This window comes from Nuphar pumila, chromosome 17, assembly GCF_984573655.1.
Source record: "Nuphar pumila chromosome 17, dmNupPumi1.hap1.1, whole genome shotgun sequence".
NCBI lineage: Eukaryota > Viridiplantae > Streptophyta > Magnoliopsida > Nymphaeales > Nymphaeaceae > Nuphar > Nuphar pumila.
Window position 1 is genome coordinate 68,208,258 of NC_143265.1, and position 25,059 is coordinate 68,233,316.

Here is a 25,059-nt window from a genome sequence, read left to right on the forward strand (position 1 = left end):
GTGCATCGGGTTCGATCTTAGGTTGAGCTTCCTCGCCCTTCATTTATAAAGGGGGCCTTCTTCTGGGTTGCTGGCGCGGACAAATTACAAATGTTAAACAACGCTGGTTGGGAAAAGGTCACGTCTGACAGTCTGAGACCACCATTCTGGCAAAAAAGCTAGTAAAATCAACAAGTTACAAAAGGGTGTGTCGAGAGAAGAACAAAAAATACAATCCGTCGCCTGAGAGATTCGAACTCTCGCGGGGAAACCCCATGTACTTAGCAGGCACACGCCTTAACCACTCGGCCAAAGCGACTTTGGTTGTGGAATCTATAACTGAGAATTATACTTATTCAAATAAACAAAGGAGAATTATACCTACGTGGACGAATGCTCAAGTGGAAGCATTCGGGAAAAGTCCTCTTTTCTGGATGCGATATTTGTATTATCCAGAAAGACCTAGAACTGATTCTGATGTGAAACATGAAACTCGACGGGAAAGTTCCATTAATTTTCTGTAATCGAAACAACTTCAGATATGAACCAGCTGTACATGCGGACCAAATTATGCCCAACCCCGCTACGGATACACATTATATTTGCCCGACTTGGCTCGACACCAATCCGGACCCACCTGGACGGGTCCAATACGTGCCCGACTCATTCCAGCCCAAGCTGGATCAGTTCAGAAGGAAAACCTCAAACCGAATCCGACCCGGCGCAACCCGCTTGGCCTTTTCAGTTCGCACCACGCCAAGTAGCCGTACCAGCGACGGAACTGGCGATACCGTAAAGAAGGAGGGATCGACAAGAGGCAGTTTCGTAGTTTCGAAGCGAAGAGCAGGTCGAAGCTTCGAAGACCGCCGGTCGCTATCAGGTTCACCCCGCCAGCAGCAGGCTGGTGAGAGGGTCGGTCACTTCTTTCAATCTCATCCCCCTGGCCCTGGCCCCACCCATCCCCTTCAGAGATTCCAAAGTGATGGGCGCGGTCATGGGAGCAATCTCGTAATTTCAACTCAAAGCCGTGCACCTTCCTGTAATTTACTCCTTCGGTGGTGGCGGTGTCGTCGTCGTCGTCGTCGTCGTCGTCTTCCCCGCAAGCGCGAAAGAGAGAGAGAGAGAGAGAGAGAGAGAGAGAGATGTCGTCGTCGTCGGGTAGTCGGTTGCGGCAGACGTTTTGGTGCCACCCGTGCGACATGAGCGTGACGCTCCTCGAAGGGCAGCCCCTCCGCTGCCCCAATTGCCTCGGCGACTGCGTCGAGTCCATGGAGACCCCCGACTCCCTGGACCACCTCTTCGCCGGCCCGCACTCCCCCACCGACGCCTACGTCCGCCGCCGGCGTCTCGGCTCCGATATCCCCCGCCTCGTCCCATTCCTCCATTCCGGCGGCCTCGACTTCTTGTTCGACGGCGACGACGACCGATTCCCCCACGGCGAGGAGCCGGAGCTCCGACATACCGGCCTGGGAGACTACCTCCTCAGCGACCGCCTCGAACGCCTGATGCAGCAGCTCGCCGAGGCTGATTCCGGCCACTGCGGCTCCTTCCGGGCGTCGAAGGCATCGGTGGACGCGATCCCTACTATCAAGATCACCGAGGCCATCCTTGCCGAGGATTCCATCAATTGCGCCGTCTGCAAGGACGAGTTCGAGGCCGACGTCGACGCGAAGCAGCTGCCCTGCCGGCACATCTACCACCGCGACTGCATTCTGCCGTGGCTCGCGATGCACAATTCCTGCCCGGTCTGCAGGTACCAACTCCCCCTGGATCCGCCGGGATCTGAGCTCTCCGGCCGGAACTCTGCCGATCGCCGGGGCCTCGGCGGCGATGACGTCTTGTTCGACGAGGATTATGAGGATTTCCTCGTTATGGCGAGTAGGCTGAGGCGCGTCGCCAGGAGGCACAACCTGGCGCTATCCGCGACTAGGGAGATCGGCGCCAGTACTTCTCCGACGCAGGTAGGGATGACGAGCTCCGGGCCTGCGAACAGCGGGGAGACTGTGTCCAGTGGCAACGATGACGGAGACTCGCTCATCTCTGAAGTTAGGGCCGGCTGAGAGGATTGCCTCGAGCTCCTTAAAAAAATTGTCGTACTTTAGGTATGAATCGTTTCTATCGCTCGTTTCATAGTCTTAAGATGCATCTTTTTCCCTTCAATTTTTTCTTGAAGCTTCACACCATCGATCTTCCTAGGTTTTAGTTGGAAACATTAGGGATTCTCTGAAATTACACCATCAAAATCGTCTTTTTACTTCATGCCTCTGATCTACTCGAATATGTGCTGAATAATCTTTTGCATAAAATTTAGGTTAAACAAAGGAATTAGATCACTGGATCTTTGACAACAGTAAAATTGAAAGAGAAGAAAAAACACAGTAAGACAATAGTAAAATTGAAAGAGAAAAGAAAAAACACAGTAAGACAATAGTAAAATTGAAAAAGCAAAGAAAAAATCGTAGTAAGTGTATAATGCATAAAACAGCACATTGCTATTATCTGACAGTAGATCTACAGAGTCGGAGAGGTGTGCTAAAACCCTGATTCCATCTTTTTGGCTGCTGCTTTTTTGTTGTTTTTGTGAACTGTAGTAAATCTACTCCTTTTGGCGCTTCGTTTCTCTTGACCTTCTGTTATGACATGGAAACATGATAGTGTGTTGCATCTTTGGTCTGTTGATGCCTTGAGGCACCTGATGTCGCTGATTAATGAACATTTTGTAGAGGTTGATATTAAACAAAGTGGCCAACTCTTGGATGCTGACTTGTTATGATAATAGGGATCATGTTATAGTTGTCATCATCAGTTCTGTTGAAGAACAGAATAAGGCATTTAGTGCTGCAGTAGCATTAATTGTACTCTTTTCACATGATATGGTGAAAAATGATTATGCATGCATGCGTGCAAGTTTTCATCTTATGATCACAATGCCCTATTTCTTGGTGAACCACGGGGACATGCGTGTGCAAGTTTTCTTCTTTTGATGACAGTGCCCATTTTCTTGGTGAACCAACAACCATTAATTATTCAAATAATGAGAAAGAGGATCGTGTTTGATAAAATTAGAAACTCAAGCAATTCATTTATGATAATGTAACACAACAATTGCAAACCTTCATCTTTTCATTTGTTTTGAGAAATGATCTCACTTCCCTAGTTGTCGCGTAATATCTCGTAATTTTCCATAATTTTAAGCTAAAAAATATATTTTTAAATTAAATATTTATATTTAATATGACTAGGGGTGGCAATCGGGTCGGGTTGGCGGGTCAGCATACCTCAACCTGAACCCGACCCGTTTAATAAATGGGTCGGCTGTGGCAAACACGAACCCGACCCGCCAACCCGTTTATTTCGTTTAATAAACGGGTTGGGTCGGGTAAACGGGTTGGCGGGTTAGTGGTCGGGTTGGCGGGCGGGTAGGGGTCGGGTAAACGGGTTGGCGGGCGGGTAGGGGTCAGGTAAACGGGTTGGCAGGCGGGTCGGGTTCGGGTAAACGGGTTGACCCGCCCGCCTAACCCGTTTATTAAACGGGTCAGCTGGGTTGGCAGGTTGGCATACCCCTAACATGAACCCGACCCGTTTAATAAACGGGTTAGGTGGGTCGACCCGTTTATTAAACGGGTTAGTTTAAGCCAAACCCGAACCCGCCTAAGAGGCGGGTTGGCGGGGCGTGTCAGGTTTTGCCACCCCTAAATATGACAAAATTGTGGAAAGTATTTAAATATGAGTTGACGTCAACCTGGGTTTGGACATTGTCCAACGCCCACTGACGAGATCTAAATATGTTAAGAAAAATATGTGAATTTATTTGTTTTTAACCTTTAAATTTGAGTGAAATTCGGGTTAAATTCAGATGAAATCCGGGAATGAAATTGATCTAAGACCATAGCTAGATCCGTTTCATAACGTAGATCTTGTAGGAGATATGTTTTATCAAAATCAGATTTGGTTCAAAAAATGCATTTTTATAAATTGACCGGCCTATATTTTTGAATCTTTTTCGGTTTGGATCAGAGTCGACCCGCTCCGTTGGACCAATGTTAATATGGATCTGGAGCAAGTCTAGGGTCCATATTGACTAGGACCCGGTCTAGGTTGAGATCCAATTAGAATTGGATATAGATTTGGATTATGGGTCCAGCTCGAATCCATAATCCATCCATGCCATTTTAAAACTAAAATAAATTTAAAACTTTAAAAATAAAAACATGAATTTAAAGAGAAGGATGAGATAGAGTTCTATCTGGGGTAGAACTCTAGCCCACTTGGCTTTCTAGAAGCTCCCCCCCCTTAATGTGGAATATTCCACAAGATAAGCCAAAAAAAAATCTAATAAAATCTAAAAGATGATTTGAGATTGATGGGTAGAACTCTACCCCATGCATTTGGAAGGGGGCGTCACCCCCCTCTAGAGACTTCTTATTTTATAAATAGGTAAGAGAGTCTCTCTCTCTCTAGAAACCGTCTTCTAGAGAGAGAGAGAAGAAAAGAGAGGAAAAAGAGAAGAGAGAAGAAGAAGCATTCTCAACACTTTCCTCCTTCCTCTAAGTTTTTCGTGAGAATAAGAATCAAGGCAATTGTTTAAAAATAATAATAATTTCCGCATTTTTTTTTTAGGGTTAGTTGTGGTCGTTACATTTCGTCTGGAGCTCTGGTTCATCTGTAGTTCTGTATGCCTCAGCTAAGGTGTGGTCAAGTTAGGGGTATATTTCATATGGGTTTTGGCTAAATCATTGCACCTTTAACCAAGAAACAAATTACATCTATTCCTTTTTTTTGTCACCTTTAGATTCTCTGGCTGATCTTTGCGCTTGGGGCAATGACGCAGCTAGTGAGGTAAAACCGAGGTGCGTCAATTGCTGGTTGAAAACTATTTCCAAACCCCCTCCGAGGCCTGGGTTTGGCCCAAGCTTTGGAGAATTTCTGGAAGGGTTCCCTTAACAGGGTAAAGCCCTACAAGCCTTTGGTCACTCGTCGATATGTCCGAGTGGTTAAGGAGACAGACTTGAAATCTGTTGGGCTACGCTCGCGCAGGTTCGAACCCTGTTGTCGACGTTTTCTTTTAACTCCGCCTGTGTAGTTATACACTGCCGGTCCCAAGCCCGGATAAAGGAGGAGGGTTGCGGTAGGCCTGTGACAGCCAGCATAAAAACTTTGTCATATCCTATGAAAATGAACCAATATGAGAATTTCGTTGGGGCGTTCCCTACTGAGCGACGCGCTGTACTCTCTAGGCCCGGAGGCAGTGATAAATGTGCAAGGGTTGCTAGGTCGTCGCCCAGAAGCGACGCGTCACACCGGCGCCCGGGTGTGGTGTCAAATAGGCAAGGGTTCCCTCACTTTGTTGGACGGGTGGGGGTAAAGAAGTTAGTCCAAGACCATAAAATTAGGTTAGCCACTTGGAACATAGGGTCTTTAACTGGTAAGTTGGTAGAGTTAGTAGATGTTATGTGTAGGAGAAAGATTGATATTTTATGTCTTCAAGAGACCAAATGGGTAGGTGAGAAAGCTAAAGTGATAGAACCTTGGGGATATAAGATTTGGTATACAGGAATAAATAGGAATAGGAATGGAGTAGGGATTGTTATGAGTCGTCAGTTTATAGATAATGTAGTTGAGGTCCGTAGGAAGGGTGATAGAATTTTACTTATTTAATTAGTATTAGGTACGGATATTATTAATATTATTAGTGTTTATGCACCTCAAGTAGGTTTAGATGATTCCATTAAGCATCAATTTTGGGAAGATTTAGATGGAGTAGTACAAGAGACATCTTATGGAGAAAAGCTTTTCATCGGCGGTGACCTTAATGGACATGTAGGCATTAGTAGGGATGAATTTGAGAATATCCATGAAGGCTATGGTATAGGAGAAAGAAATGAAAGTGGAGAAAGGATTTTAGATTTTTGTTTGTCCTATGATATGATCTTAGCAAACACTTGGTTTAGGAAGAGGGAGTCTCACCTAGTAACATTTAAAAGTGGGGTTAATACGAGTCAAATAGATTTTTTCCTACTTAGAAAGAGAGATAGGGGTTGTTGCATCGATTGTAAGGTTATACCAGGAGAAAGTGTAGCTACACAACATAGAGTCTTAATTTTAGATCTTAGAATTAGACAATGCCGCAAAAGGGATAGACATAGGATAGATCCTAGAATTAAGTGGTGGGCACTGAAAGGAGCTAAACAAGGAATGTTTGTAGAGCAGGTAGTTAAGGAAGTTGATTGGTGTCTCGAGGAGGATTCAGAATCAATGTGGAATAAGATAGCGGGTGGTATGAGAAAAGTAGCTAAGGAGGTATTGGGTGAGTCTAAAGGCGGTGCACCACTAGGTAAGGATACATCATGGTGGAACGAGGATGTCAAATTAGCTATTAAGGTTAAAAGAGAGTGTTATAGAAATCTAAGTAAGAGTCGTGATAATGAGAATTTGGAGAAGTATATGATAGCAAAGAAGGAAGCTAAAAAAGTTGTTCGAAACGCGAGGGCTAAGGTATATAAGGAGGTTTATGACAAGTTGGATACCAAAGAAGGCGAGAAGGATATTTATAGGCTTGCAAAGATGAGAGATAGGAAATCGAAGGATTTGGGTATGGTTAGATGTATCAAAGATGAAACGCAAAGGGTTTTAGTCAAAGATGAGGAGATTAAGGAGAGATGGAAAGATTATTTTGATAAGCTATTTAATGATAGTCATGCTCAAGATCTTGGAGACTTCTCCATTCCTTTTCATGAGATAAATCGTGACTTCATGCGCAAGATTCAAAAGAAAGAAATTGCAGAGGCTTTGAAGAAAATGAAATCAAGAAGGGCAGTTGGCCCAGATGGTATACCTATCGAGGCTTGGCAATGCTTGGGAGAGAAAGGTTTAGAATGGTTGACAAATCTTTTTAACTTGATTTGGCGAACAAATAAGATGCCTAATGAGTGGAGGAAGAGTACTTTGGTGCCTTTATATAAGAATAAGGGTGATATACAAGATTGCACAAACTATCGTGGTATAAAACTCATGAGTCATACTATGAAACTTTGGGAGAGGGTGATTGAGTATAGGTTGAGGAAGGTTGTCATGATATCGGAGAATCAATTTGGTTTTATGCCTGGAAGATCAACTATGGAAGCTATACATCTTCTTAGACAACTTATTGAAAGATATAGAGAGATGAACAAAGATTTGCATATGGTTTTTATTGATTTAGAGAAGGCATACGATAGAGTACCTAGGGACGTTCTCTGGTGGACAATGATGAAGAAAGGTGTTTCTCTCAAGTACATTAGTATAATTAAAGATATGTATGAAGGAGTAATAACCAATGTCCGCACTTGTGGAGGGGTGACAACCAATTTTCCGATAACGGTTGGGTTACATCAAGGATCTGCTTTAAGCCCTTTCCTATTTGCGATAGTGATGGATGAACTTACGAGATCAATTCAAGAAAATGTACCGTGGTGTATGTTGTTTGCTGATGATATTGTTTTGATTGATGAGTCTAGAGCTGGGGTTAATGCTAAGTTAGAATTATGGAGACAGACATTGGAAGCTAGAGGTTTTAAGTTGAGTAAGAGTAAGACTGAATATATGGAATGTCGGTTTAGTAAGCAACGAAGTAGTGATGGGAGTGTAGTGAAGCTTGGTGAGCAAGATATACCGGTGAATGATTATTTCAAATATTTGGGATCCATCATTCAAAAGTATGGAGAAATTGATGGAGATGTAAATCATAGGATAAAGGTTGGGTGGATGAAATGGAAAAGTGCTACTGGAGTGCTGTGCGATCGTAGAATGCCATTGCGGTTGAAGGAAAAGTTTTATAGGACGACTATTAGACCCGCTTTACTATATGGTACGGAATGTTGGGCTGCCAAGAGACATCATATTCAAAAAATGAGTGTAGCTGAGATGCGGATGCTTAGATGGATGTGTGGAAATACAATAAAAGATAAGATTCGGAACGAAGAGATACGTAAGAAGGTAGGTGTTGCACCCATTGAAAATAAGATGCGAGAGAATCGTTTACGGTGGTTTGGACATATTCGGCGAAGGCCTAATGATGCTCCAGTTAGAAGGTTGGAGAAATGGGAAAATATATTAGTTAAAAGAGGTCGGGGTAGGCCTAGGAAGACTTGGATGGAGATGATAGGAAAGGATATGAATGCTTTGAACCTCACCGAGGACATGGCGTTGGATAGAAATGATTGGAGGAAAAGGATTCATGTGGAAGACCCAAAATGAATTTCTTTTTGGTTCATATCGCTGACCCCAATTGTTTTGGGATGAAGGCGTAGTTGTTGTTGTTGTTGTTTTGTTGTTGTTTAGATTCTCTGGCTATCGAAGTTGATTCTTAAATTTCATGGTGATGTAACCTCATTTTGTGTTATCGATTTTATAGATCTGTGTTTCCAATGTGTTTAAGTTTAGAGGAGAATCATCTTGCCATTGCAAAGTTCATGTTTTAAGGGAGATGAAATGATCAACAGTCGTGGTTGACGAAAATTAAAACCCTTACATTTCAAATTGACTTTTGCTAGGGACTTGCTCTCTTTTTTTTCTTAACTAATGCATTTGATACTTCTACTGATTCTTGTTCTTTTCCATATGGCTGTAAAGGACATGTTAATTTTTTTTAGACCAATTTTTTGAATGGTTCAGAACTTCAAACAAAACTGACAATCTTATTGGAACTCCAGTGAGACTTGTGGTATTATGGAGTGAGTTACTAGGAAGGATGGAGAAAGATTTGGCTGTCATACTTTTCCAACTGCGTAAACTGCAAATTGCATGATATTATGATATTTCCAACTGCGTAAACTTGGCTTTTCATGGTGTGCCTGTGTGATTGTGTGTTTTCTCTTGGGTTCCACGATTTTACATGGTATCAGAGCCTGTTGTCTCCACGAGTTGGTGTGTGTTAGCTATGTCTCTCCCCTAGTTGGCGGTGATGGCGTCAAGCTCGCCCTTCCTGATTACCAATCCAGCCATTCAATGGAACGTATTTTCCTTGTTGGTGTCCATCAAATTGGATCAAAACAACTACCTGTTATGGCTCTCTCAAATAGACTCTGTTATGTACAATCAAGATCTCATCGATTATGTAGATGGATCACACCCAACGCTATGTCAATATGTTATAGAAGGTGAGCGAGTTGAATTAAAGCCATTGTCACTAAAGCTGTTCTGGGCCGATTATTTGTATTCCCTTTGCTCGGGACACATGGATTGCATTAAAACAAACATATGCGTCTCACTCAAGCCTCAAAATACTCCAGTTAAAATGTGACCTTCAAAACGTTAAGAAAGAGGACAAGAGAATGCTAGAATACCTGAATCATGTTAAGTTCCTTGCGGACTCCCTTTGTGCTATTGAAGAACCAGTTTTGATGGAAATCTAGTTCAGTGGACTCTAAATGGCTTAACCCGAGAGTACGAGAGTTTCATCACTACTGTTACCACCTCTACTCTTAACAAGCTCCCGAGTTTTAGTGAAATTTTTGATCTCTTACTAAATCAAGAAAAGTGACTCCCTAAACCTCCTCAACAAGAAACTTTATGTTTTCAAGATGTGACATTCTTAGAAGAGAAATGATTTTGAAGGAGGAAATAGACTATATGGTTTTGTATGATCTCTCCCCAAGGGAAGATATAGATGCTAATGATGATTCTTTGAATCATTATGAAGTTATAAATGATATAAATCATGAATATTCTAATATTGGAACATCAAGTAATGATGACATCATTGATAATTCTTCTAAAAATATTCAAGTTTATACCAGGCAAGCATGAGCAAAATAATCCTATTAGTGCCTTAGAAAAATTTTCTTAATATAATGAATCTATAGAAGAAACTCCTCTTAGAAGATCCAGTAGAGAATCTATTCTACTAAATAGGTTTGTTTCTTATGAGACATTATCTCTTAATTATTTGACTTGCTTAATAACTTTACATTCACATCATGGGCCTTCACATTATAATGAAGCTAAAAATGTTCCTCATTGAATTGAAGTCATGAACATAGAATTAGATGCTCTTAGGAAGACAAAAACTTGGGAGGTAGTTAAACTACCTCTAAACAAGAAACCTATTGGATGCCGATGAGTTTTTAAAGTTAAAACCAAGTGTGATGGAACTTTAGAAAGATATAAAGCAATGTTAGTAGCTAAAGGATACTCACAAGAATATGGAATTGACTATGAGGAGACCTTTGCACCCGTAGCTAGAATGACTAATGTTAGGACTCTAATAGTCGTTGCGTCAACAAAAAAATGACCTATATACCAATTAGATGTTAAAAATGTTTTTCAACTAAATGAAAAAGTCTATATGGATCCTCCGTCGGGATTTGACATTGAAAAAGAAAAATCTCTTAAACTTTTAAAAGCCTTGTACAGTCTTAAGTAGACTTCTAAGGCATGGTATGATAGGTTTAGTAATGTTGTGACTAATTTGGGTTTTCGTTCATGATATACTAACACTGTTCTTTTTGTGAAAAATACAAGTACTAGCATTGTTATCCTTTTACTTTACGTAGATATGATTATAACGTGGAATGACAAAAGGGGAGTTAGCAATGTTAAAAATGTGTTAAAAGATAATTTAGATGTGTCTGACTTAGGATTCTTAAGATATTTTTTAAGAATTGAAGTTGCATACTCTCTCAGAGGGTATATATTTTCTCAAATGAAACGTGTTGCAGATATATGTGTTAAATCTGACATTTCAGATGATAAGAAGGTGAAAACTCCTGAAGTGGTGAATGCTAAATTAAGACTTGAAGATGTGACTCTTTTTGAAGACCCCACACCTTACAGACAACTAATTTGGTCTCTCACTTATCTGTCAATCACCAGACCAGATATCACTCATGTCGTTTACTTTGCTAGTCAGTTTTAACATGCTCTCACAATTGTATACATGAGTGTTGTATTAAGGATCGTCAGATATACCAAGAATGCCATAACTAACGGGCTCTTTCGATCCTCATCTTCGGCTTTGAATTTACTTGTTTATACTGATGCTGATTGGGGAAGAAATCTCAATGATAAAATCTCAACTACTGATTTTTGTATTTTTTTAGAAGATTCTCTGATTACTTGGAGATGCAAGAAGCAACAAAAGATCTCATTAGCTTTCACTAAAGCGGAATATAGAGATATGACAACTACAACTATAGAACTTGTATAGCTAAGAAATCTTCTTAGGGATATGAGTGTTGACGTCTCCAACCCTTCGAAGATGTGTTGCGATAATAAAAGCGCAATTTACATTGCCAGCAATCATACCTTTTATGAGCGCACCAAGCACATCGAGATGGACTGCCATTATGTTCACGATGAATTCTTGAGAGTAACTATTAAGTTGTCTTTTGTCACTTCAGAATTTCAACTTACGTACTTCTTCACTAAGCCTCTTGTTGCTCCACATTTCCTTTTTCTTCTCAACAAACTTCTGGTGTTTACACCGTAAGTTTGAGGAGGGGTGTTAAGATTGTATATACACATATATAGTATATATATGTTTATTTTCAGTTATATAGGTATATGCCCTATAAGGGCATTTTTGTCATTTCACTCATATAATAAAACTGTTTTATTAAAGTAATCATTTTTCATTTCTTCTTTTTTATTTTTTATTTTTCTTAATTTGTAATTTAGAGAACCCTTAGGGGCTCTATGGTCAAAATGACCATAGAGTCGTTGGGGGCTCCCAACGGTCAGAAATATGACCGTTGGGAGCTCCCAATGACTCCATTGGGAGTTCCCAATGGTCCTCTCCTTCCCCTTTTGTGTATAAATATGGGGGTTGTTCCTCCCTTTGAATTATATGCTTGTAGGAAGCACTTGATCAATAAAAGGCTTACATTTTTTATTTTTGTGCATCTTTTACGTGCCTTATTGATCTTTGTATTGCCCCATAGAGGACTTGTGCATGTGCACTTGTATGATTGTAATCTTGCAAAGCCTTCAAGTGTATAGTGTTTTTGTGCTTCTACATATTTCATTACAACCAGGTCCCAAGATGGCACGTTAAAGCCGAGCTTATTCCTTGCCATGAAGTATCCCATTCATATAGGTCTCCTGACCGAAGTTCTGCAGGAAAAAAGGAACCTCATGTTTTTAGTCAAGTTGTTCAAGACCCAAAATGGAAACACGCCATGAATGATGAAATTAGTACCCTGTACAGAAACCATACTCGGACTCTTGTTCCACCCACTGGTGTCCACAACCTAGTTGGTTGTAAATGGATATACAAAATGATACGTCATGTTGATGAGATTTTAGATATAAAGCTCTGTTAGTTGCCAAGGAGTACAATCAACTGAAAGGTGTGAATTATTTTGAGACTTTTAGTCCTGTCATCAAACCTACATCTATTAGAACTGTTCTTTCTATTGCAGTAAGCAGTGGTTGGCATATTCACCAACTACATGTTATTAATGTCTTCTTGCATGATTTTCTAAAAGAAGTGTAAACATGAGCCAACATCCAGGTTTCAAAGACATGCAATACCCTTACTACATATGCAAACTTAATTGATTCTTATACAGGTTAAAACAGGCTCTACGTGCATGGTTTGAAAGATTGAGGGTGTACTTAGAGAAACTAAATTTTGTGGAGTCCCATGTTGATTCGTCCCTGTTTATCCGTCACAAACATGGTGTAAAGAATATCTTAATATATATTTGGATGACATAATTGTTGCAAGAAGCTCTCTAGTTGTTTAGGATACTTCAGGGGTTATTTTGACAGAAAATATATTACAGGTCTCCTGATTAAGACATGCATGATAGACTGCAAAAATATTGTCACTCCTGCAACCACTAATGTTTCTCTTTCAAGGTTTTCTAGAGAATTATTAGAAAATCCAACTCAGTAGAAAAATATTGTGGGAGCTCTACAGTATGCCACACTTACCTGTCCAGACATAGCCTTTGTCGTAAACAAGGCCTGTCAACACACAAGATAATTGGACATATATCAAACATGTTCTAAGATTTTTCAAAGGAACTCTCAACTATGTATTACATATTAAGCAGTCCAACAGTCTTAGGCTTGCAGGTTTTTTTTTATGCTGACTGGGCAGGTTGCCCAGATGTCCGGAATTCTATTGGTGGATACCTTACTTTTTTAGGACCTAATTTGTTGTCTTGGAGTTTTTCCAAACAGCATACCGTGGCTCGGTCAAGTGCAAAAGCTGAATTCAAGGCCTTGTTGGGCTATCCTCGTAATTAATGTGGCTTAAACAACTCTTGAAGGATTTGGGTCTTAACATATCTAACGGCCAACCCTGTGTTTCATGGAACAAAACACATAGAGATTGACTATCACTTTGTTAGAAAAAAAGGTTGCCTATGGTGATATTGAAGTCCAGTTCGTCCCATCTGAAAATCAGATAGCGGACATTCTTACTAAGGCTCTACCTCGATCAAAAATTTAATATTTTAGAGACAAGCTGAATCTTAAAGAGATTAGCTTGAGGGGTGTGTGAAGGAAGACCCAGATCTAAAACATGTTGAACTGGATCCTCACCAGACTAGTCCACACATTAAGATGGATTCTGGCTCACCGCAGGACTCTTATCTGGATGACTGCACTAATCAAGGATTCCTACTGTACAAGGCAACTGAAGAAAAGAATGACTCCTCATCCAATAAGTTTTGTAAAGAGTCTAATTGTAACAGGGTCTCCTTGTATGTGAAGGAATCCCCCAATATCTTCTAACTCTTGGGTTCAACAATAAAAAGGAGCGAGACCCTCTCTCTAGGGCGTGAATATATATATATATATATATATATATATATATATATATATATATATATATAGAGAGAGAGAGAGAGAGAGAGAGAGAGAGAGAGAGAGAGAGAGAGAGAGAGAGAGAGGTCATATCTTCATCAAACCACTTTAAAATTTGGCTTTTCATGGTGTGCATGTGTGATTGTGTGTTTTCTCTTGGGTTTCACAATTTTACAGCATGCTCTTCAGTTGATAAGACTGTCAGTCTGGTAGATGACATGGCCGCATGATGTGCCATGGAGTGTGGTTGATGACTTCTATATGTTGTAGTTAAGCAAAGCATTGTCAATTTGATATTTTAGGCGCCTCAAGCACATGCATAGAACATCAATATATCCTAGTTGGTCATCCTGCTGGACCTGGCACCTGTCTTGCCTGTCCAAAAGAGGAAAAGAAAACATGACTAATGGCTTATGATGACCATCACCTTGTGGTTTTAAGCATAGTCACCAATATCGCCGATATTTTGACAATATCGTGATATTATCAGCAATTTCAAGGTTGCTGATAATATCGGGAATATATCATGATATTTTCAAAATATCGGCAAATAAAAAATATCATGATATTTTCTGTGTTTGTTTAAAAAAAATTTAAGTTTGCATTTCCTATTTTTTTGTTTCTTTTATATTTTAAAACCTTTAAAACATATTTCTTTATATTTTTGAAAGAAAAATAATACAAAATTATTATTTTCTTAGGTTTTTTGTTGTTATTTACATTTTTTTTTTTTAAACTCCCGAGATTTATCAACTTTTGAAAATCTCTCTGAGAAATACTCTCACCAAGAAATTACCTTTAACGATACAGGCGACTATGGTTTTAAGGTGCATACTGTGGCCCTTTTTCAGGATCTTTGTGATGAGGTACAAACTCTAACGCCTGTCCCTTAACCAGAACTTATTCAGCCTTTGTCCACATTGTTCTTAGAGATTACTATTTGTATGTTTTTTATGGTTAGCATGAGGAGAGGGCCAATGTTGTCAGTATCAGCCTGAATCGACCGATTTGCATCATATCAGGAAAAAATTGATACAAAACGAGCTGAATCGGATTATTTTTTAATATTGTTTAATATTTTCCTGATGTGTCATCTTCTGGTTAAAAATTGGTTGATTCAGCTCGATTCGGTTCAGAATTGGAATCGGCCAATTCCCTGAATCAATTCAGGGTCTGATACAATTCTGACCACATTGGAAAGGACAGTGAGGTTTTTATTGTTCTCATGAAAATGAAAACCAGGTGATACTTCATACTTTTGGGGGACTATCCTGCTGAACCATTTATGTATTTTTCCTATGTGGTTATCTGGGTTAGAGGAGCTAAAACTGGTAATTTGTTGTAGGAATATTAAGAATATGTTGGAAAATAATATATATAAGAAATTTAAGGGTTGTCACCGAGGGGCGAAAAGCTATCATTTTTGGTGATGCACCAATACCCCAAACCGCTAAAGATTCAAGATGATTTCCTGCCTTAAAACCTATGTAGTCAAAAGCACTGGTTAGCACCTAATCTTTAAACCCTTAAAAGGCCTAGTCAAGGACTAACTGGGACTAGTCGGCCTAGTCGGTACCAACAAAAAAAAAGTACCCAATGTACGAATGACAAAAAACACGTATATATTATATTTATACAAATGTCTGTAAAATATATTTAAACACACACAAATACCTTGTATATATATACTTACATATCTGTGAAATATATATAAAAATCAGATATACATATATGTAAGAAAAAAATAGAAAAAAGAAGAAAAAAAAGAATGAAGGGAGGGAAGGAAAAGAAAAAGAAGAAAAAAAACAAAAAAAGAAGAGAAAGAAGGGGGGTGGAGGCTGGGAGGAGAGAGATTACTGTTTAGTATATCAGTGTTGGTTGAATTACATGCCTGACCTACCATTCATGAAGTTCTTAATCTGACCAGGTCCATGATTTCTGTAGTTCTTTTCCTAAAGATGAACATATAACATGCTCATCTACGATTGTTTTGCAGTTCATAACCTTGCACTGTGAATCATCATGAGATGCAACAACTTTTTTTGTTGAATACTTAAGAGAAAGTCTGGAGGGATGATCTAGAAATTCATGCTGGTCTCTTTCAAAGTTATTCCTATAATTTGACAGTCGATACATTATGTTCCTTTGGCTCTTTGGTTGAAGCTAACTTGGCCATATGCAGTTGAAAAAAATTGACATATCCTCTTGCCTTTCCTGAACAATTTCTTGTAGCAGAATGGTTCTCAACCTGATCGCTGTAGGTCTAGGTTTAATGAGCATGCAATGCTCTCTTGAGTAAACTAAATCTCCTGAAAACATCGAGCTTTTTAGCTGGCAATGTTGTACGAGGAAGAAGAAAAGTAGAGTTGAGAAGAGTAGTAGTTTGTTGGCAAAAATGGAGCTCTTACCAAGTTTTATATCCAGAAATGTTGAGGTTTTCTTGTTGGTTTTTTGTTTTTCAGAAAAGAACAGCTTTATCAAGGAGAGACCTTGTTAGATGAGAAATGGAAGGTACAAAGATGGGAGATATGATAAGTGACCACCTTAGATAGTGTATTCCATGCCTTGCGTTTGACCTGAAGTTGGATTCTGCAGTCATGCTGCAAACTGAAACAAACTTTTTCTAATATTTTTCTACTTCAGTTTTGTCTGGTAATAGGTTAAATTGAGTTTTTCTCTTTTATCCAAAGTTTTTTATAATAGTCATAGCTGGTAAGCTCTTCTTCGGTTTGCGCTTGCAATCAGTTATCCATAGTGCCCCTTGTTGCTTCTTTTTGAAGTTTCTGGTTCTTCTAATTATTCATTCTTTAAACAAATTTTATTTTCTTCTTAAAGTACTTGTATTTCAAAATATTCTTTTACTTGCATTTTCTTGTATTGATATTTTGACATTTCTTTTTTTGTTGAAAAAAAAGATATTTCAGATGCTAAAAGTTAGTCTTGATTGAGCGGGAAATGGAAACAATGATGGAAGCAAAAGCAAGGAAAAGATTGTTTATATGCATGTGAAGTGGGAAGGGATAACTGACCTGAAAGTGTTTAGGAGTTCGGAAGCACTTTATATTTACGTGTCAAGACAATTAAATTTTAATGATATATGATATTACCATGTTACCATCAGAATTCAAGTTTGAATAACTTCTTGCTCACAAAAGAACAAATTTACACTAATACATTTCTTGCGAACTCTTGCCTCTCGTGTTTGTTCTACATATTGAGTTTATAAATAATTTTTAATGTAGCACAGAAACAGACACACTCAGGCACACACACACACACACACACACATTAAATTATTCACAAGCAATAGATTATATTCAGCGCAAACTCCATGAGCTACTTGTATGTGCATGTATTTCAGATGTTCTCCGCTTGTCTGGCAGGAGCAGTTAGTGCACATCACCTTGTGTTGGGACGTTGCAAGTTCGAATCCCAATGGTATATGGTTGTATAACTGGTAGGGGTCTGCCTAACCCCAGCTTTCTTTGTCAAGAAAAAAAAGAAAAACGTTGGGTACTTTTTCCTTGCATTATTGCTTAAAACAATCTATCTGATAGGTTGCTGTGTTTTATACAACTGTGTTATGAGCAGCTGTCATGTTAGCGAGCTCCCAATGATGTGCAGGTGCTTGCTGTTTGTACGTAGTCACCAACTTGGCAGGATGTAACTAGAATTGAGCTGCAAATCTTCTGCGGAAATGTTTCTCCGAGCACATGTTATGGAACCAAGGTGGTCTGTATAATTTTTATGGTGACTTCCTTTGCTTATACTAGTCTCTTTTCTATATCATAGGTATTTTTTTTCATTAATTTTTGCCGTTCTCATGTTTATTTAATGGCCAGATATCCTAGTAGGATAAAGTAGAGCAGAAATACTTCCATATATATGTAGTTTGTTGCTTCAATATCTTGTTTCACAGCTTCATTCTGGTTTCTGGAAATATTTCATTTGGTGGCTCCTTATTGCTCATAAATACCGAGGAATGCTATGATTATGAATACAAAGTTAAAAAGGAAAAAGGTGGCAAAAGACTGCTGGTTTTCCATTTCCATTTGGTAAATTTAATATTTATGAGGTGGTATACGTTCTTTGCCGCTCTGGCCAAATTTCACCTATCTTTGGTTCTTTTTGGGTCTCAGTTTTAATTCAAAATAAATATGCCTGCCTATCTGCATTTGTTGCTTGAACCGAACCCAATCAACTTTGCTGGGCATACTCACCTCGTCCGTGTTTTTGTTGCCAAAAGTTTGCCGATAAAAATGATAAAAAAAATCAGAAAATCTCTCAAGAAATCTAGTGCTGATTTAGGGCCTGTTTGGAATCTCAGGCGTTGGGATGGGCGTTTATGCATTTGGTGTTCCTGAGGCAAAATCTTGGTCAAACGCCGATGGTGGTTCCGTTTGGAATATCAGCGCTAGGATGGGCGCTAGGATGGGCGTTTATGCATTTGGTAAGGGAATTGAGGCCCTTTCTCCTTTGTATTTACACTAAATAAGATTTGGCAACTACTGGCATAGCAGCTGCCACTTCCTCAAATGCATAAACTCCATAAACGCCCATCCCAGCTACTGATCCCAAACGGGGCCTTATTGTTGTCTTAAAATGTTGCCATGATGCTCATGGGTAAAGAAATGGCAGTACGTTTGAAAGATTTGGGTGGTGGATTTAGTTGATCTTTTAGGGAATCTCTCAAACATTACCTCTTGGTATTATTGGTCATTTAGGGGCTCTCGCAGCCAAACAGCAGACGCCGCTGATGTGTGTCTGCCTCCGTACACAAAAACGGTAACACACACATATGTTAAACAAATGAAATTGGCCCCTTATCTCTCTCTCTCTCTGCCTGTCCTCCCTCACCCCTTGATGTTCTTCGACCATAGATCCCCGGTGGCAACACCTCTCTCTCTCTCTCTCTTGAAAATCTTCACCCCAGTGGTGGAAGCCTTCTGTCGGATGTGATTAGGGCTTTGGAAGCCCTTAATTGGAGGACCGACCAAATTACGGTTTTAAAAATAAAAAAAATGATTGTATTGTACATGTTTTTTTAAATGCCTTGCAAATTTCGAAATCTGCTTGATGTTCAATTTCACATCCTTTAGACTTTTTAAAACCTTTTTACCCTTGTCACGAATTGATTTTATGATTTTTTGCACGTTACGTCACAATCCTCTCTCTATCTTCTTAAATCTCATTAAAAATGAAATTCACATGATATTTGTGTAGAAATTATGCATTTTGCATAAATAATATGAATATCATGATACTGCTTGCGAAAATCTCTTGCGAATTTTGTCAAGAGTTTAACGTTAGTGGTTGCGTAAGTTTGCCTTTCAATGTAGAATTCATAAAAAAGTAAATGCATTCATGTTAGAGTCTACATACAAGAATAATAAACAAACAACCAAAGAACATGTGATATACTTCAGTGACGAATAATGTTTTTTCTCTAAACAGAAGTACTTCACCGTACTTTGGTTGTTGTATAGCTTCTTCATTGTCATCACCAATTGAAATTGAATATCAACACATAAATTTAAGTACCATTGGTTGTATACACGTATAACTTGAGATGTTAATAATTATACCTCAGCTACTTCAATTGCGTTCTTTTTCTTTATGATGTAACACTAACACCATTTTTGTTGCAGTTTTTTTTACCGTAAAACCCTTTTTGAGAAAGCCAAAAAAGATCAACAATGTCTTACCTATACAGGTCAGAAATTGAAATAATAAAATTATATTTCTTGGATCTTTTGAAATCGCAACCATTTTCATTCCTTTTGAATCTAGATTACAGTCTGGGTTTATTTTCAAACAGGGTCCATATGGGGTACAAATTTTGGGCATCACGTTTTTCTCAAAATGTGATATCACCTGTAGATTCATCTTTGGATTTTGTTTTTCGGGTAGGTTAGGGGAAAACCCAGTTCTCATCGGCCCTGATGGGGATGGGTGCAAACCCAGCCGCTCCTAATGTATGCCTGCACCAATAAAACCCCTGAGGTTCACCAAAGCCTTCAGCAGCACTCCCACCTCTGCCTTTCAAAACAGGAAATTTTCACCCTGGGGTTTGAACTCGATGAGGGGATATCTTTGCACTACAAGCCTCCTGGTATCCAGGTGATCAAGTGACCCTGTCAGGGCTTGATCACTGGGTTGTTGGTGCAGTGATTTTACCGCAGACCATATACTCAAATGGTTATGGTTCTGGTGTGGGTGTGGGTGTGGGTGTGGGTGCACGCATAGATTGCAGCCTGGTCATTCCCAGCCCCATTGTTCATCAATTTGACGGCTGCGGCCTAGTTAAATCCAGCCCATCTAAGAGATAGGTTAGGCAAAGGGTCTAAAACATGGTCATGATAGGTTGCACTACCCGAGGCATATGAGCCTCCCAACCCAACATAAAGGTTGGGCAACCGGCTCCTCAGCCGGTCCAGACCCTCGTTATAAACAATTACAGCTGCTCAATGCTCCGCTCGGGCTCGTTTAAGCACAGCCTGAGCTTGTCCAAGAGGACAAATGAGCTGAACCTAGGCACCATGCTCAAGCTCGGCATTGTAAGTGACCTGAGCTTGATCAGGTAAACAGGCTCAATTAAGCCCAGTGAGCCTGATTAAGCTTGTTATAATGCTATATAGGTAAAGTCAATTGCCTCATCTCACTTGAAAACTAAAACTACTACATATGTGAGAGTGAGGCCCACACACACCTCAATCGAGTGGGATGTGTGGTGGCTATGGAATATAATGTCATATACAAATATGGCAGTGACTGCCTCAGAATGTTCTGGCATCTTTGGCAGAATGTTCAACCATCTCAACCCCTTAACTTCGAGATGCAGAGCTTTGAATTTTGCTGGGCCATCAGTTCTTTCTCGTCCGATTGCTGGTTAAGAATTTTCAGTCTAGTCTTGATAGGATGCCGGCTTAAGTTAGCACAGAGTGGCTTTCTATTTGGTAGTGCCAACATTTGTCCTCTATTAATTATTAATGCGTGCACAGCTTGCTCTTTCATGTTACAATCCTCTTTCCATTGAGCCCTCCTTTCTTCTCGGTTCACATAGACAAAATGTAGGACTGGTTCCGGAAGAATGGACTGACCGAGCCGGGATCACTAGTTAATACTAAGATAAAAGTGTGCACATTATTTACAGCGTCGCTGCATGGTGGGCATGCAGCAACCTGCCTTACAGTCATCCATCTTGGCATTTCTTGAGATGGGTGTGGTTTTCATCTCGAGAAATGTTGAGATAGATGATCAGCAGTAGTGAAGCTGAAGGCCACCAAGCATGCAGCTCTGAGTCAAACGACTTGAAATGAGAAGAAAAAAGAACAGATAAGAAGAGCATCTTCAACAAACAGAACAGAAATCTAGTAATCGGAGCAATGATCATTCAGAAAAGGATGTGTAGCTAATGGCATCAATGCTACCAGCTCAACTCTACAGAATTCACTAGCCGGATAAGTGATTTATCATTGAGAATCACATTCCCTCCGTTTGACTTAGCAGGCCAGTTTCAAGTAAACAGAACCATAGTCACAAATATCAGCGTATTTTTTAGATTATCGCAATTTTATGGTGGGATTTTCAAAAGGTGATACAATGCTGTGAAAAATACGACGTTTTCAAAATATCACTTATTTTGAAAAGATCACATTTTTATCGCAATAAAAACAGTTTTTTTGTTTTTCGATTATTTTATATTTTTTATTCATATTTTTATATAGGTTTTGTCATTTTATGTATGCTGACATTTTCTCTGGTTTTTTTCAGAAAACCAAAAATTGTTAAATAATGCCAGATTTTCCTCGCCGATCGAGATATTCCCAAGGACGGGATTTGTGGCGATTAACAGAGCACACGCCGGGATTAAACCTTCGGGTAGAAAATTAGTTTAGCCGAAAGGCAATTTAATTGTAAATCATCTTTTTCTTTAGCTCGTTATGTATTGTCCTCCCCTTTCGGTTCAACACAAGTTTCATGTGAATTGTAGTAACAGCAACACCGTTCTCTCTCTCCCGAAACTTTCTATCACGTTGGCTCACGAAAGAATAGAAGATACCATGTTGGGCAAATGAGGAAAACAAAGCACACTGCTAAAAGAATGGATACCTATTCATTAACTTGCAATCAAAGAAAAGAAATCTCAATCCCCTTCAGTGAAGAAGTCAAACCAATCAAAGAAAAGTGAAAAAAAAAAGACGAACAGTGAAGCATAGAGAAGGGAGGGCCGTTCCAATCTAAAGCAGAAATACATATAAGTATAGACAGGGGGCCGAAATCACATGCTCGGCTGAGTGGTCAAGCGCGCCGTGGGGGACGGCTCATCATAGGGGAGATCCGAGAGAGTGGCCAGGATTCTGCGTATACTGGCTGATCGGACGTTCCGGAAGGACGAGGATCGCCTCTTGAAGACGCCGGAAGATTTGGTGAGGATGAGATAGACCAGCGCCTGCACGGCAACGAACACGCCCGCTCTCACCAGAACGTCGCCGGCAGAGAAGCCCTCAGCAGCCATCCTCTCTCTCTCTCTCTCTCTCAGAATTGCGATTGATGAACTCTCTTGCTTGCTAGCTAGAAGATTTCAGAGGAGATTGTTGTGGGCTTGGCCTTTGTTAGGCATTTAATACCATCATAATTGTTAGACTTTGACCAAGTAGAATTGCCCCCCATCCAATCGTTGATATGGATTGTTCCAATTAACAAGTCTAGGAAACTTTCCTTCTTCCTTTCCCTCTTCTTCTTGTTGGTTTCCTTGTTTGTTTGTGTTGGTCTACTTTGCAGACGCATACGCGCTTCTAGATTGGCTGGATAAGCGTTGACGTCTTGCCGTTTGTGGTGACCCCATCCCATCGTCCCAAGTGTGATTCTCCAAATGCCACCAAATTAAGCTGTTCTGCGTCTGGCGGCTCTGTAGAAGGGCTAGGACCACCGGGCCAAAAGTTTAAAAACAAAGCTAAATTCTAGCGAGAGAATTTGATTTTTTTTTGTTTTTATTGATAAAAATATATTAACTATAAATAAAATTAGATAAGCTATTTTTTTCAGAAGTTACTGATTTAACTGCCAATATTTTTATGAATTTATTATTATTATTATTATTATTTGTTTAAATGATGATATCTCAATTATTCAATTGTTTAAAACGTCGACTAATCTTTTTGCATTTTTTCATGATATTATTAAATTATCGCCAATTTTTGTCACGCTACGGGCCTAACACATGTGTGAGTGTGAACTAAGTTTGATAGTTTATTAAGGTGGGAGGAGGTCAATGATTTTGATTGCCACGTGATGATCAGAGCAAACGAAGAACAGGTCTACCATCTGGCGCGTCACCGGGTTTGGTGTTTATCTAAATTCAAACAGACCTTTCATGTGAGGAAAAACTTTGGGCGCACAAAATTCTCTCTCTCTCTCTCTCTCTCTCTCTATATATATATATATATATATATTTTATAGTCAAACTGGAGTTAGGCAGACCAATTCATTGAAAAAACATAAAAACTGTTACAATCATCTACACAAAAATGGGTGCCAGTGAGAGGCTCAAGATTGGATCAAACCCCCTCCGACGAGATAATTTTTTTATTCAGATTGTTAGCTGTACAAGAATAGTATCATTTTTTTAATCTGACAGAACTATACAGGTAATCAATCAAAACTGAAGAGATGTGGACGGAGCTATCTCTACCTTCCAATCTGCAATTTAGACCAGTCGCAATATCTAACCTACTCATTTCAATGATAACTTTTTCGTCTATTCTAGATTCTTTGATCATGTCTAACCAACAGCTCCACTCTCTTTTCTGTGAGCTTTCTTTTTCTTATGCAACCTTTACTTAACTCCTTGCCTTCATTAGACCACATAATATACCCAACACACCACACTGCCTCATATATGCTACTTATATTCAGCTTAGACCATCCTTGGGGTGGGGGTTACCAGTCTCTCGAGTGTCTCCATTTACATGCAACCTCTGAAACATAGGCCCGAATTATGAACACTGCACTTTTTTATCTTTAAATTTCCTGCCAACCCACCTAAGCAACTCTTCTTTAGTATTGATGCTCAGTTTCTATTTTCCCCCAAAATCATTGTGACCATTATCCATACACTTTAACCTATTCACAACTGATAAACAGGTGGTTAGCAGTTTCTTCTTGCTTCTTGCAGAAGACACACCTATTGGCTAAATGGTATCCAATTCTTTTATGGCAGTCTTGGGTCAACAATCTACCCTCTATAGCAAGTCTCAGAGTGAAGATAGCTTTCGATGGGGCTTTATTTTTTCATACAAGATTAAAAATGTTGTCTGGCTGCCCTTTTCTCACGAATTGCTTTCCATACACTTTTCAAGGAAAAATCACCCTTCTCTTTCTATTTTAGTTCATCCCGTTCCCCAGGTTTTCATATTTGTCGCTCCACCTCTTGCAAGATCAATGGAGGAAGACTAACCCTTAAATCAACAATTTTAACATTAGGAAAACTATCTTTGTCAATTATATTTATGACTTGGATATTGACTAATGTATCATATAGTACATTTTGCGAATTCATTGGAAGTTGCAACGAGGACTCTTGTGCAACCATGGGTCAGACCAAAACTCAGTCTCTCTACCATCTTTGAGGGTCCATTCTAACCCATAAGGATTCTTTGGGCATGTCCTCCTCACTAATATCCACCAAGGGTTGGATATATCATGCCACACTTTTGAAGATGATTTTGCAAGAGCTGTTTTGTTCTACTCATCCAAGTTCTTTATTGCCAAGCCCCCTTCCTCCTTGGGTTTACATACTGCTTCCCATTTGTTGAGATGGTGATGCTTATGATTCTCATCATCGTGCCATAAGAATTCACAGATATTTTTCTTCATTTCTTTGACGGTAGCCATAGGAAGTTTGAAACTCCCGATCCCTGATTGAATCAAGACAAGCCTAGCTGCCCTCTTGAGCAGTTGACCTTGCCAAGACTCCAACCTGTTATGAAACCTTGTCACTAATAGAGAACACATTCCTCTATTTAGTCTACCCTTGAACAAAGGTAAACCAAGATAGGTAATGGGAAGGCTTTTAATCTGCCATCCACTTAACTTTGATATGGCTTGTGACAGATTAAATAGAATAATAATTGATTTTTCTTTATTTTGAAGACTCAAACATCTACTAAATTCCTCCATCAAGCTCATAAAATTCCTCACCGAATCTCTCTTATCTTTTAAGAAGAACAGTGCATTATCTGCATAAAAACTATAATGTCATCTTAATCCTCTCACCTGTACTGT

At 39.6% G+C, this 25,059-nt stretch overlaps 1 protein-coding gene and 3 non-coding genes across 10 annotated transcripts; 3 read left to right on the forward strand and 1 right to left on the reverse strand.

Moving 5' to 3' along the window:
* Positions 1-216: 216 nt before the first annotated feature.
* On the reverse strand, positions 217-298 carry TRNAS-GCU (transfer RNA serine (anticodon GCU)). Its single transcript has one exon. It is a non-coding gene; the product is annotated as a tRNA-Ser (tRNA).
* Positions 299-822: 524 nt separating this feature from the next.
* Positions 823-22,045, forward strand: LOC149812111 (E3 ubiquitin-protein ligase RZF1-like). Of its 7 annotated transcripts, XR_016428590.1 has the most exons (4): positions 823-2,081; positions 17,135-17,230; positions 17,398-17,502; positions 21,547-22,045. XR_016428590.1 is itself a non-coding variant. In XM_089993674.1 (2 exons), exon 1 carries the CDS (start codon positions 1,122-1,124, stop codon positions 2,037-2,039), a length of 918 nt encoding a protein of 305 aa, XP_089849800.1. In that variant the 5' UTR covers positions 823-1,121; the 3' UTR covers positions 2,040-2,081; positions 17,135-17,578. The 7 variants fall into 7 exon arrangements, 4 of the variants coding, with proteins under 4 accessions (XP_089849800.1, XP_089849801.1, XP_089849802.1 ...); XR_016428588.1 differs by having other exon boundaries at positions 17,135-17,502; XR_016428589.1 differs by lacking the exon at positions 21,547-22,045 and having other exon boundaries at positions 17,398-17,578.
* LOC149812112 (U4 spliceosomal RNA) lies at positions 4,784-4,924 on the forward strand. Its single transcript, XR_016428674.1, has one exon. It is a non-coding gene; the product is annotated as a U4 spliceosomal RNA (small nuclear RNA).
* Positions 4,956-5,037, forward strand: TRNAS-UGA (transfer RNA serine (anticodon UGA)). The gene has a single exon. It is a non-coding gene; the product is annotated as a tRNA-Ser (tRNA).
* Positions 22,046-25,059: the final 3,014 nt, after the last annotated feature.

Excerpts from the sequence above, each read along its gene's own strand:
- LOC149812111 (XM_089993674.1), top strand. The coding sequence starts at position 1,122 with ATGTCGTCGTCGTCGGGTAGTCGGTTGCGGCAGACGTTTTGGTGCCAC.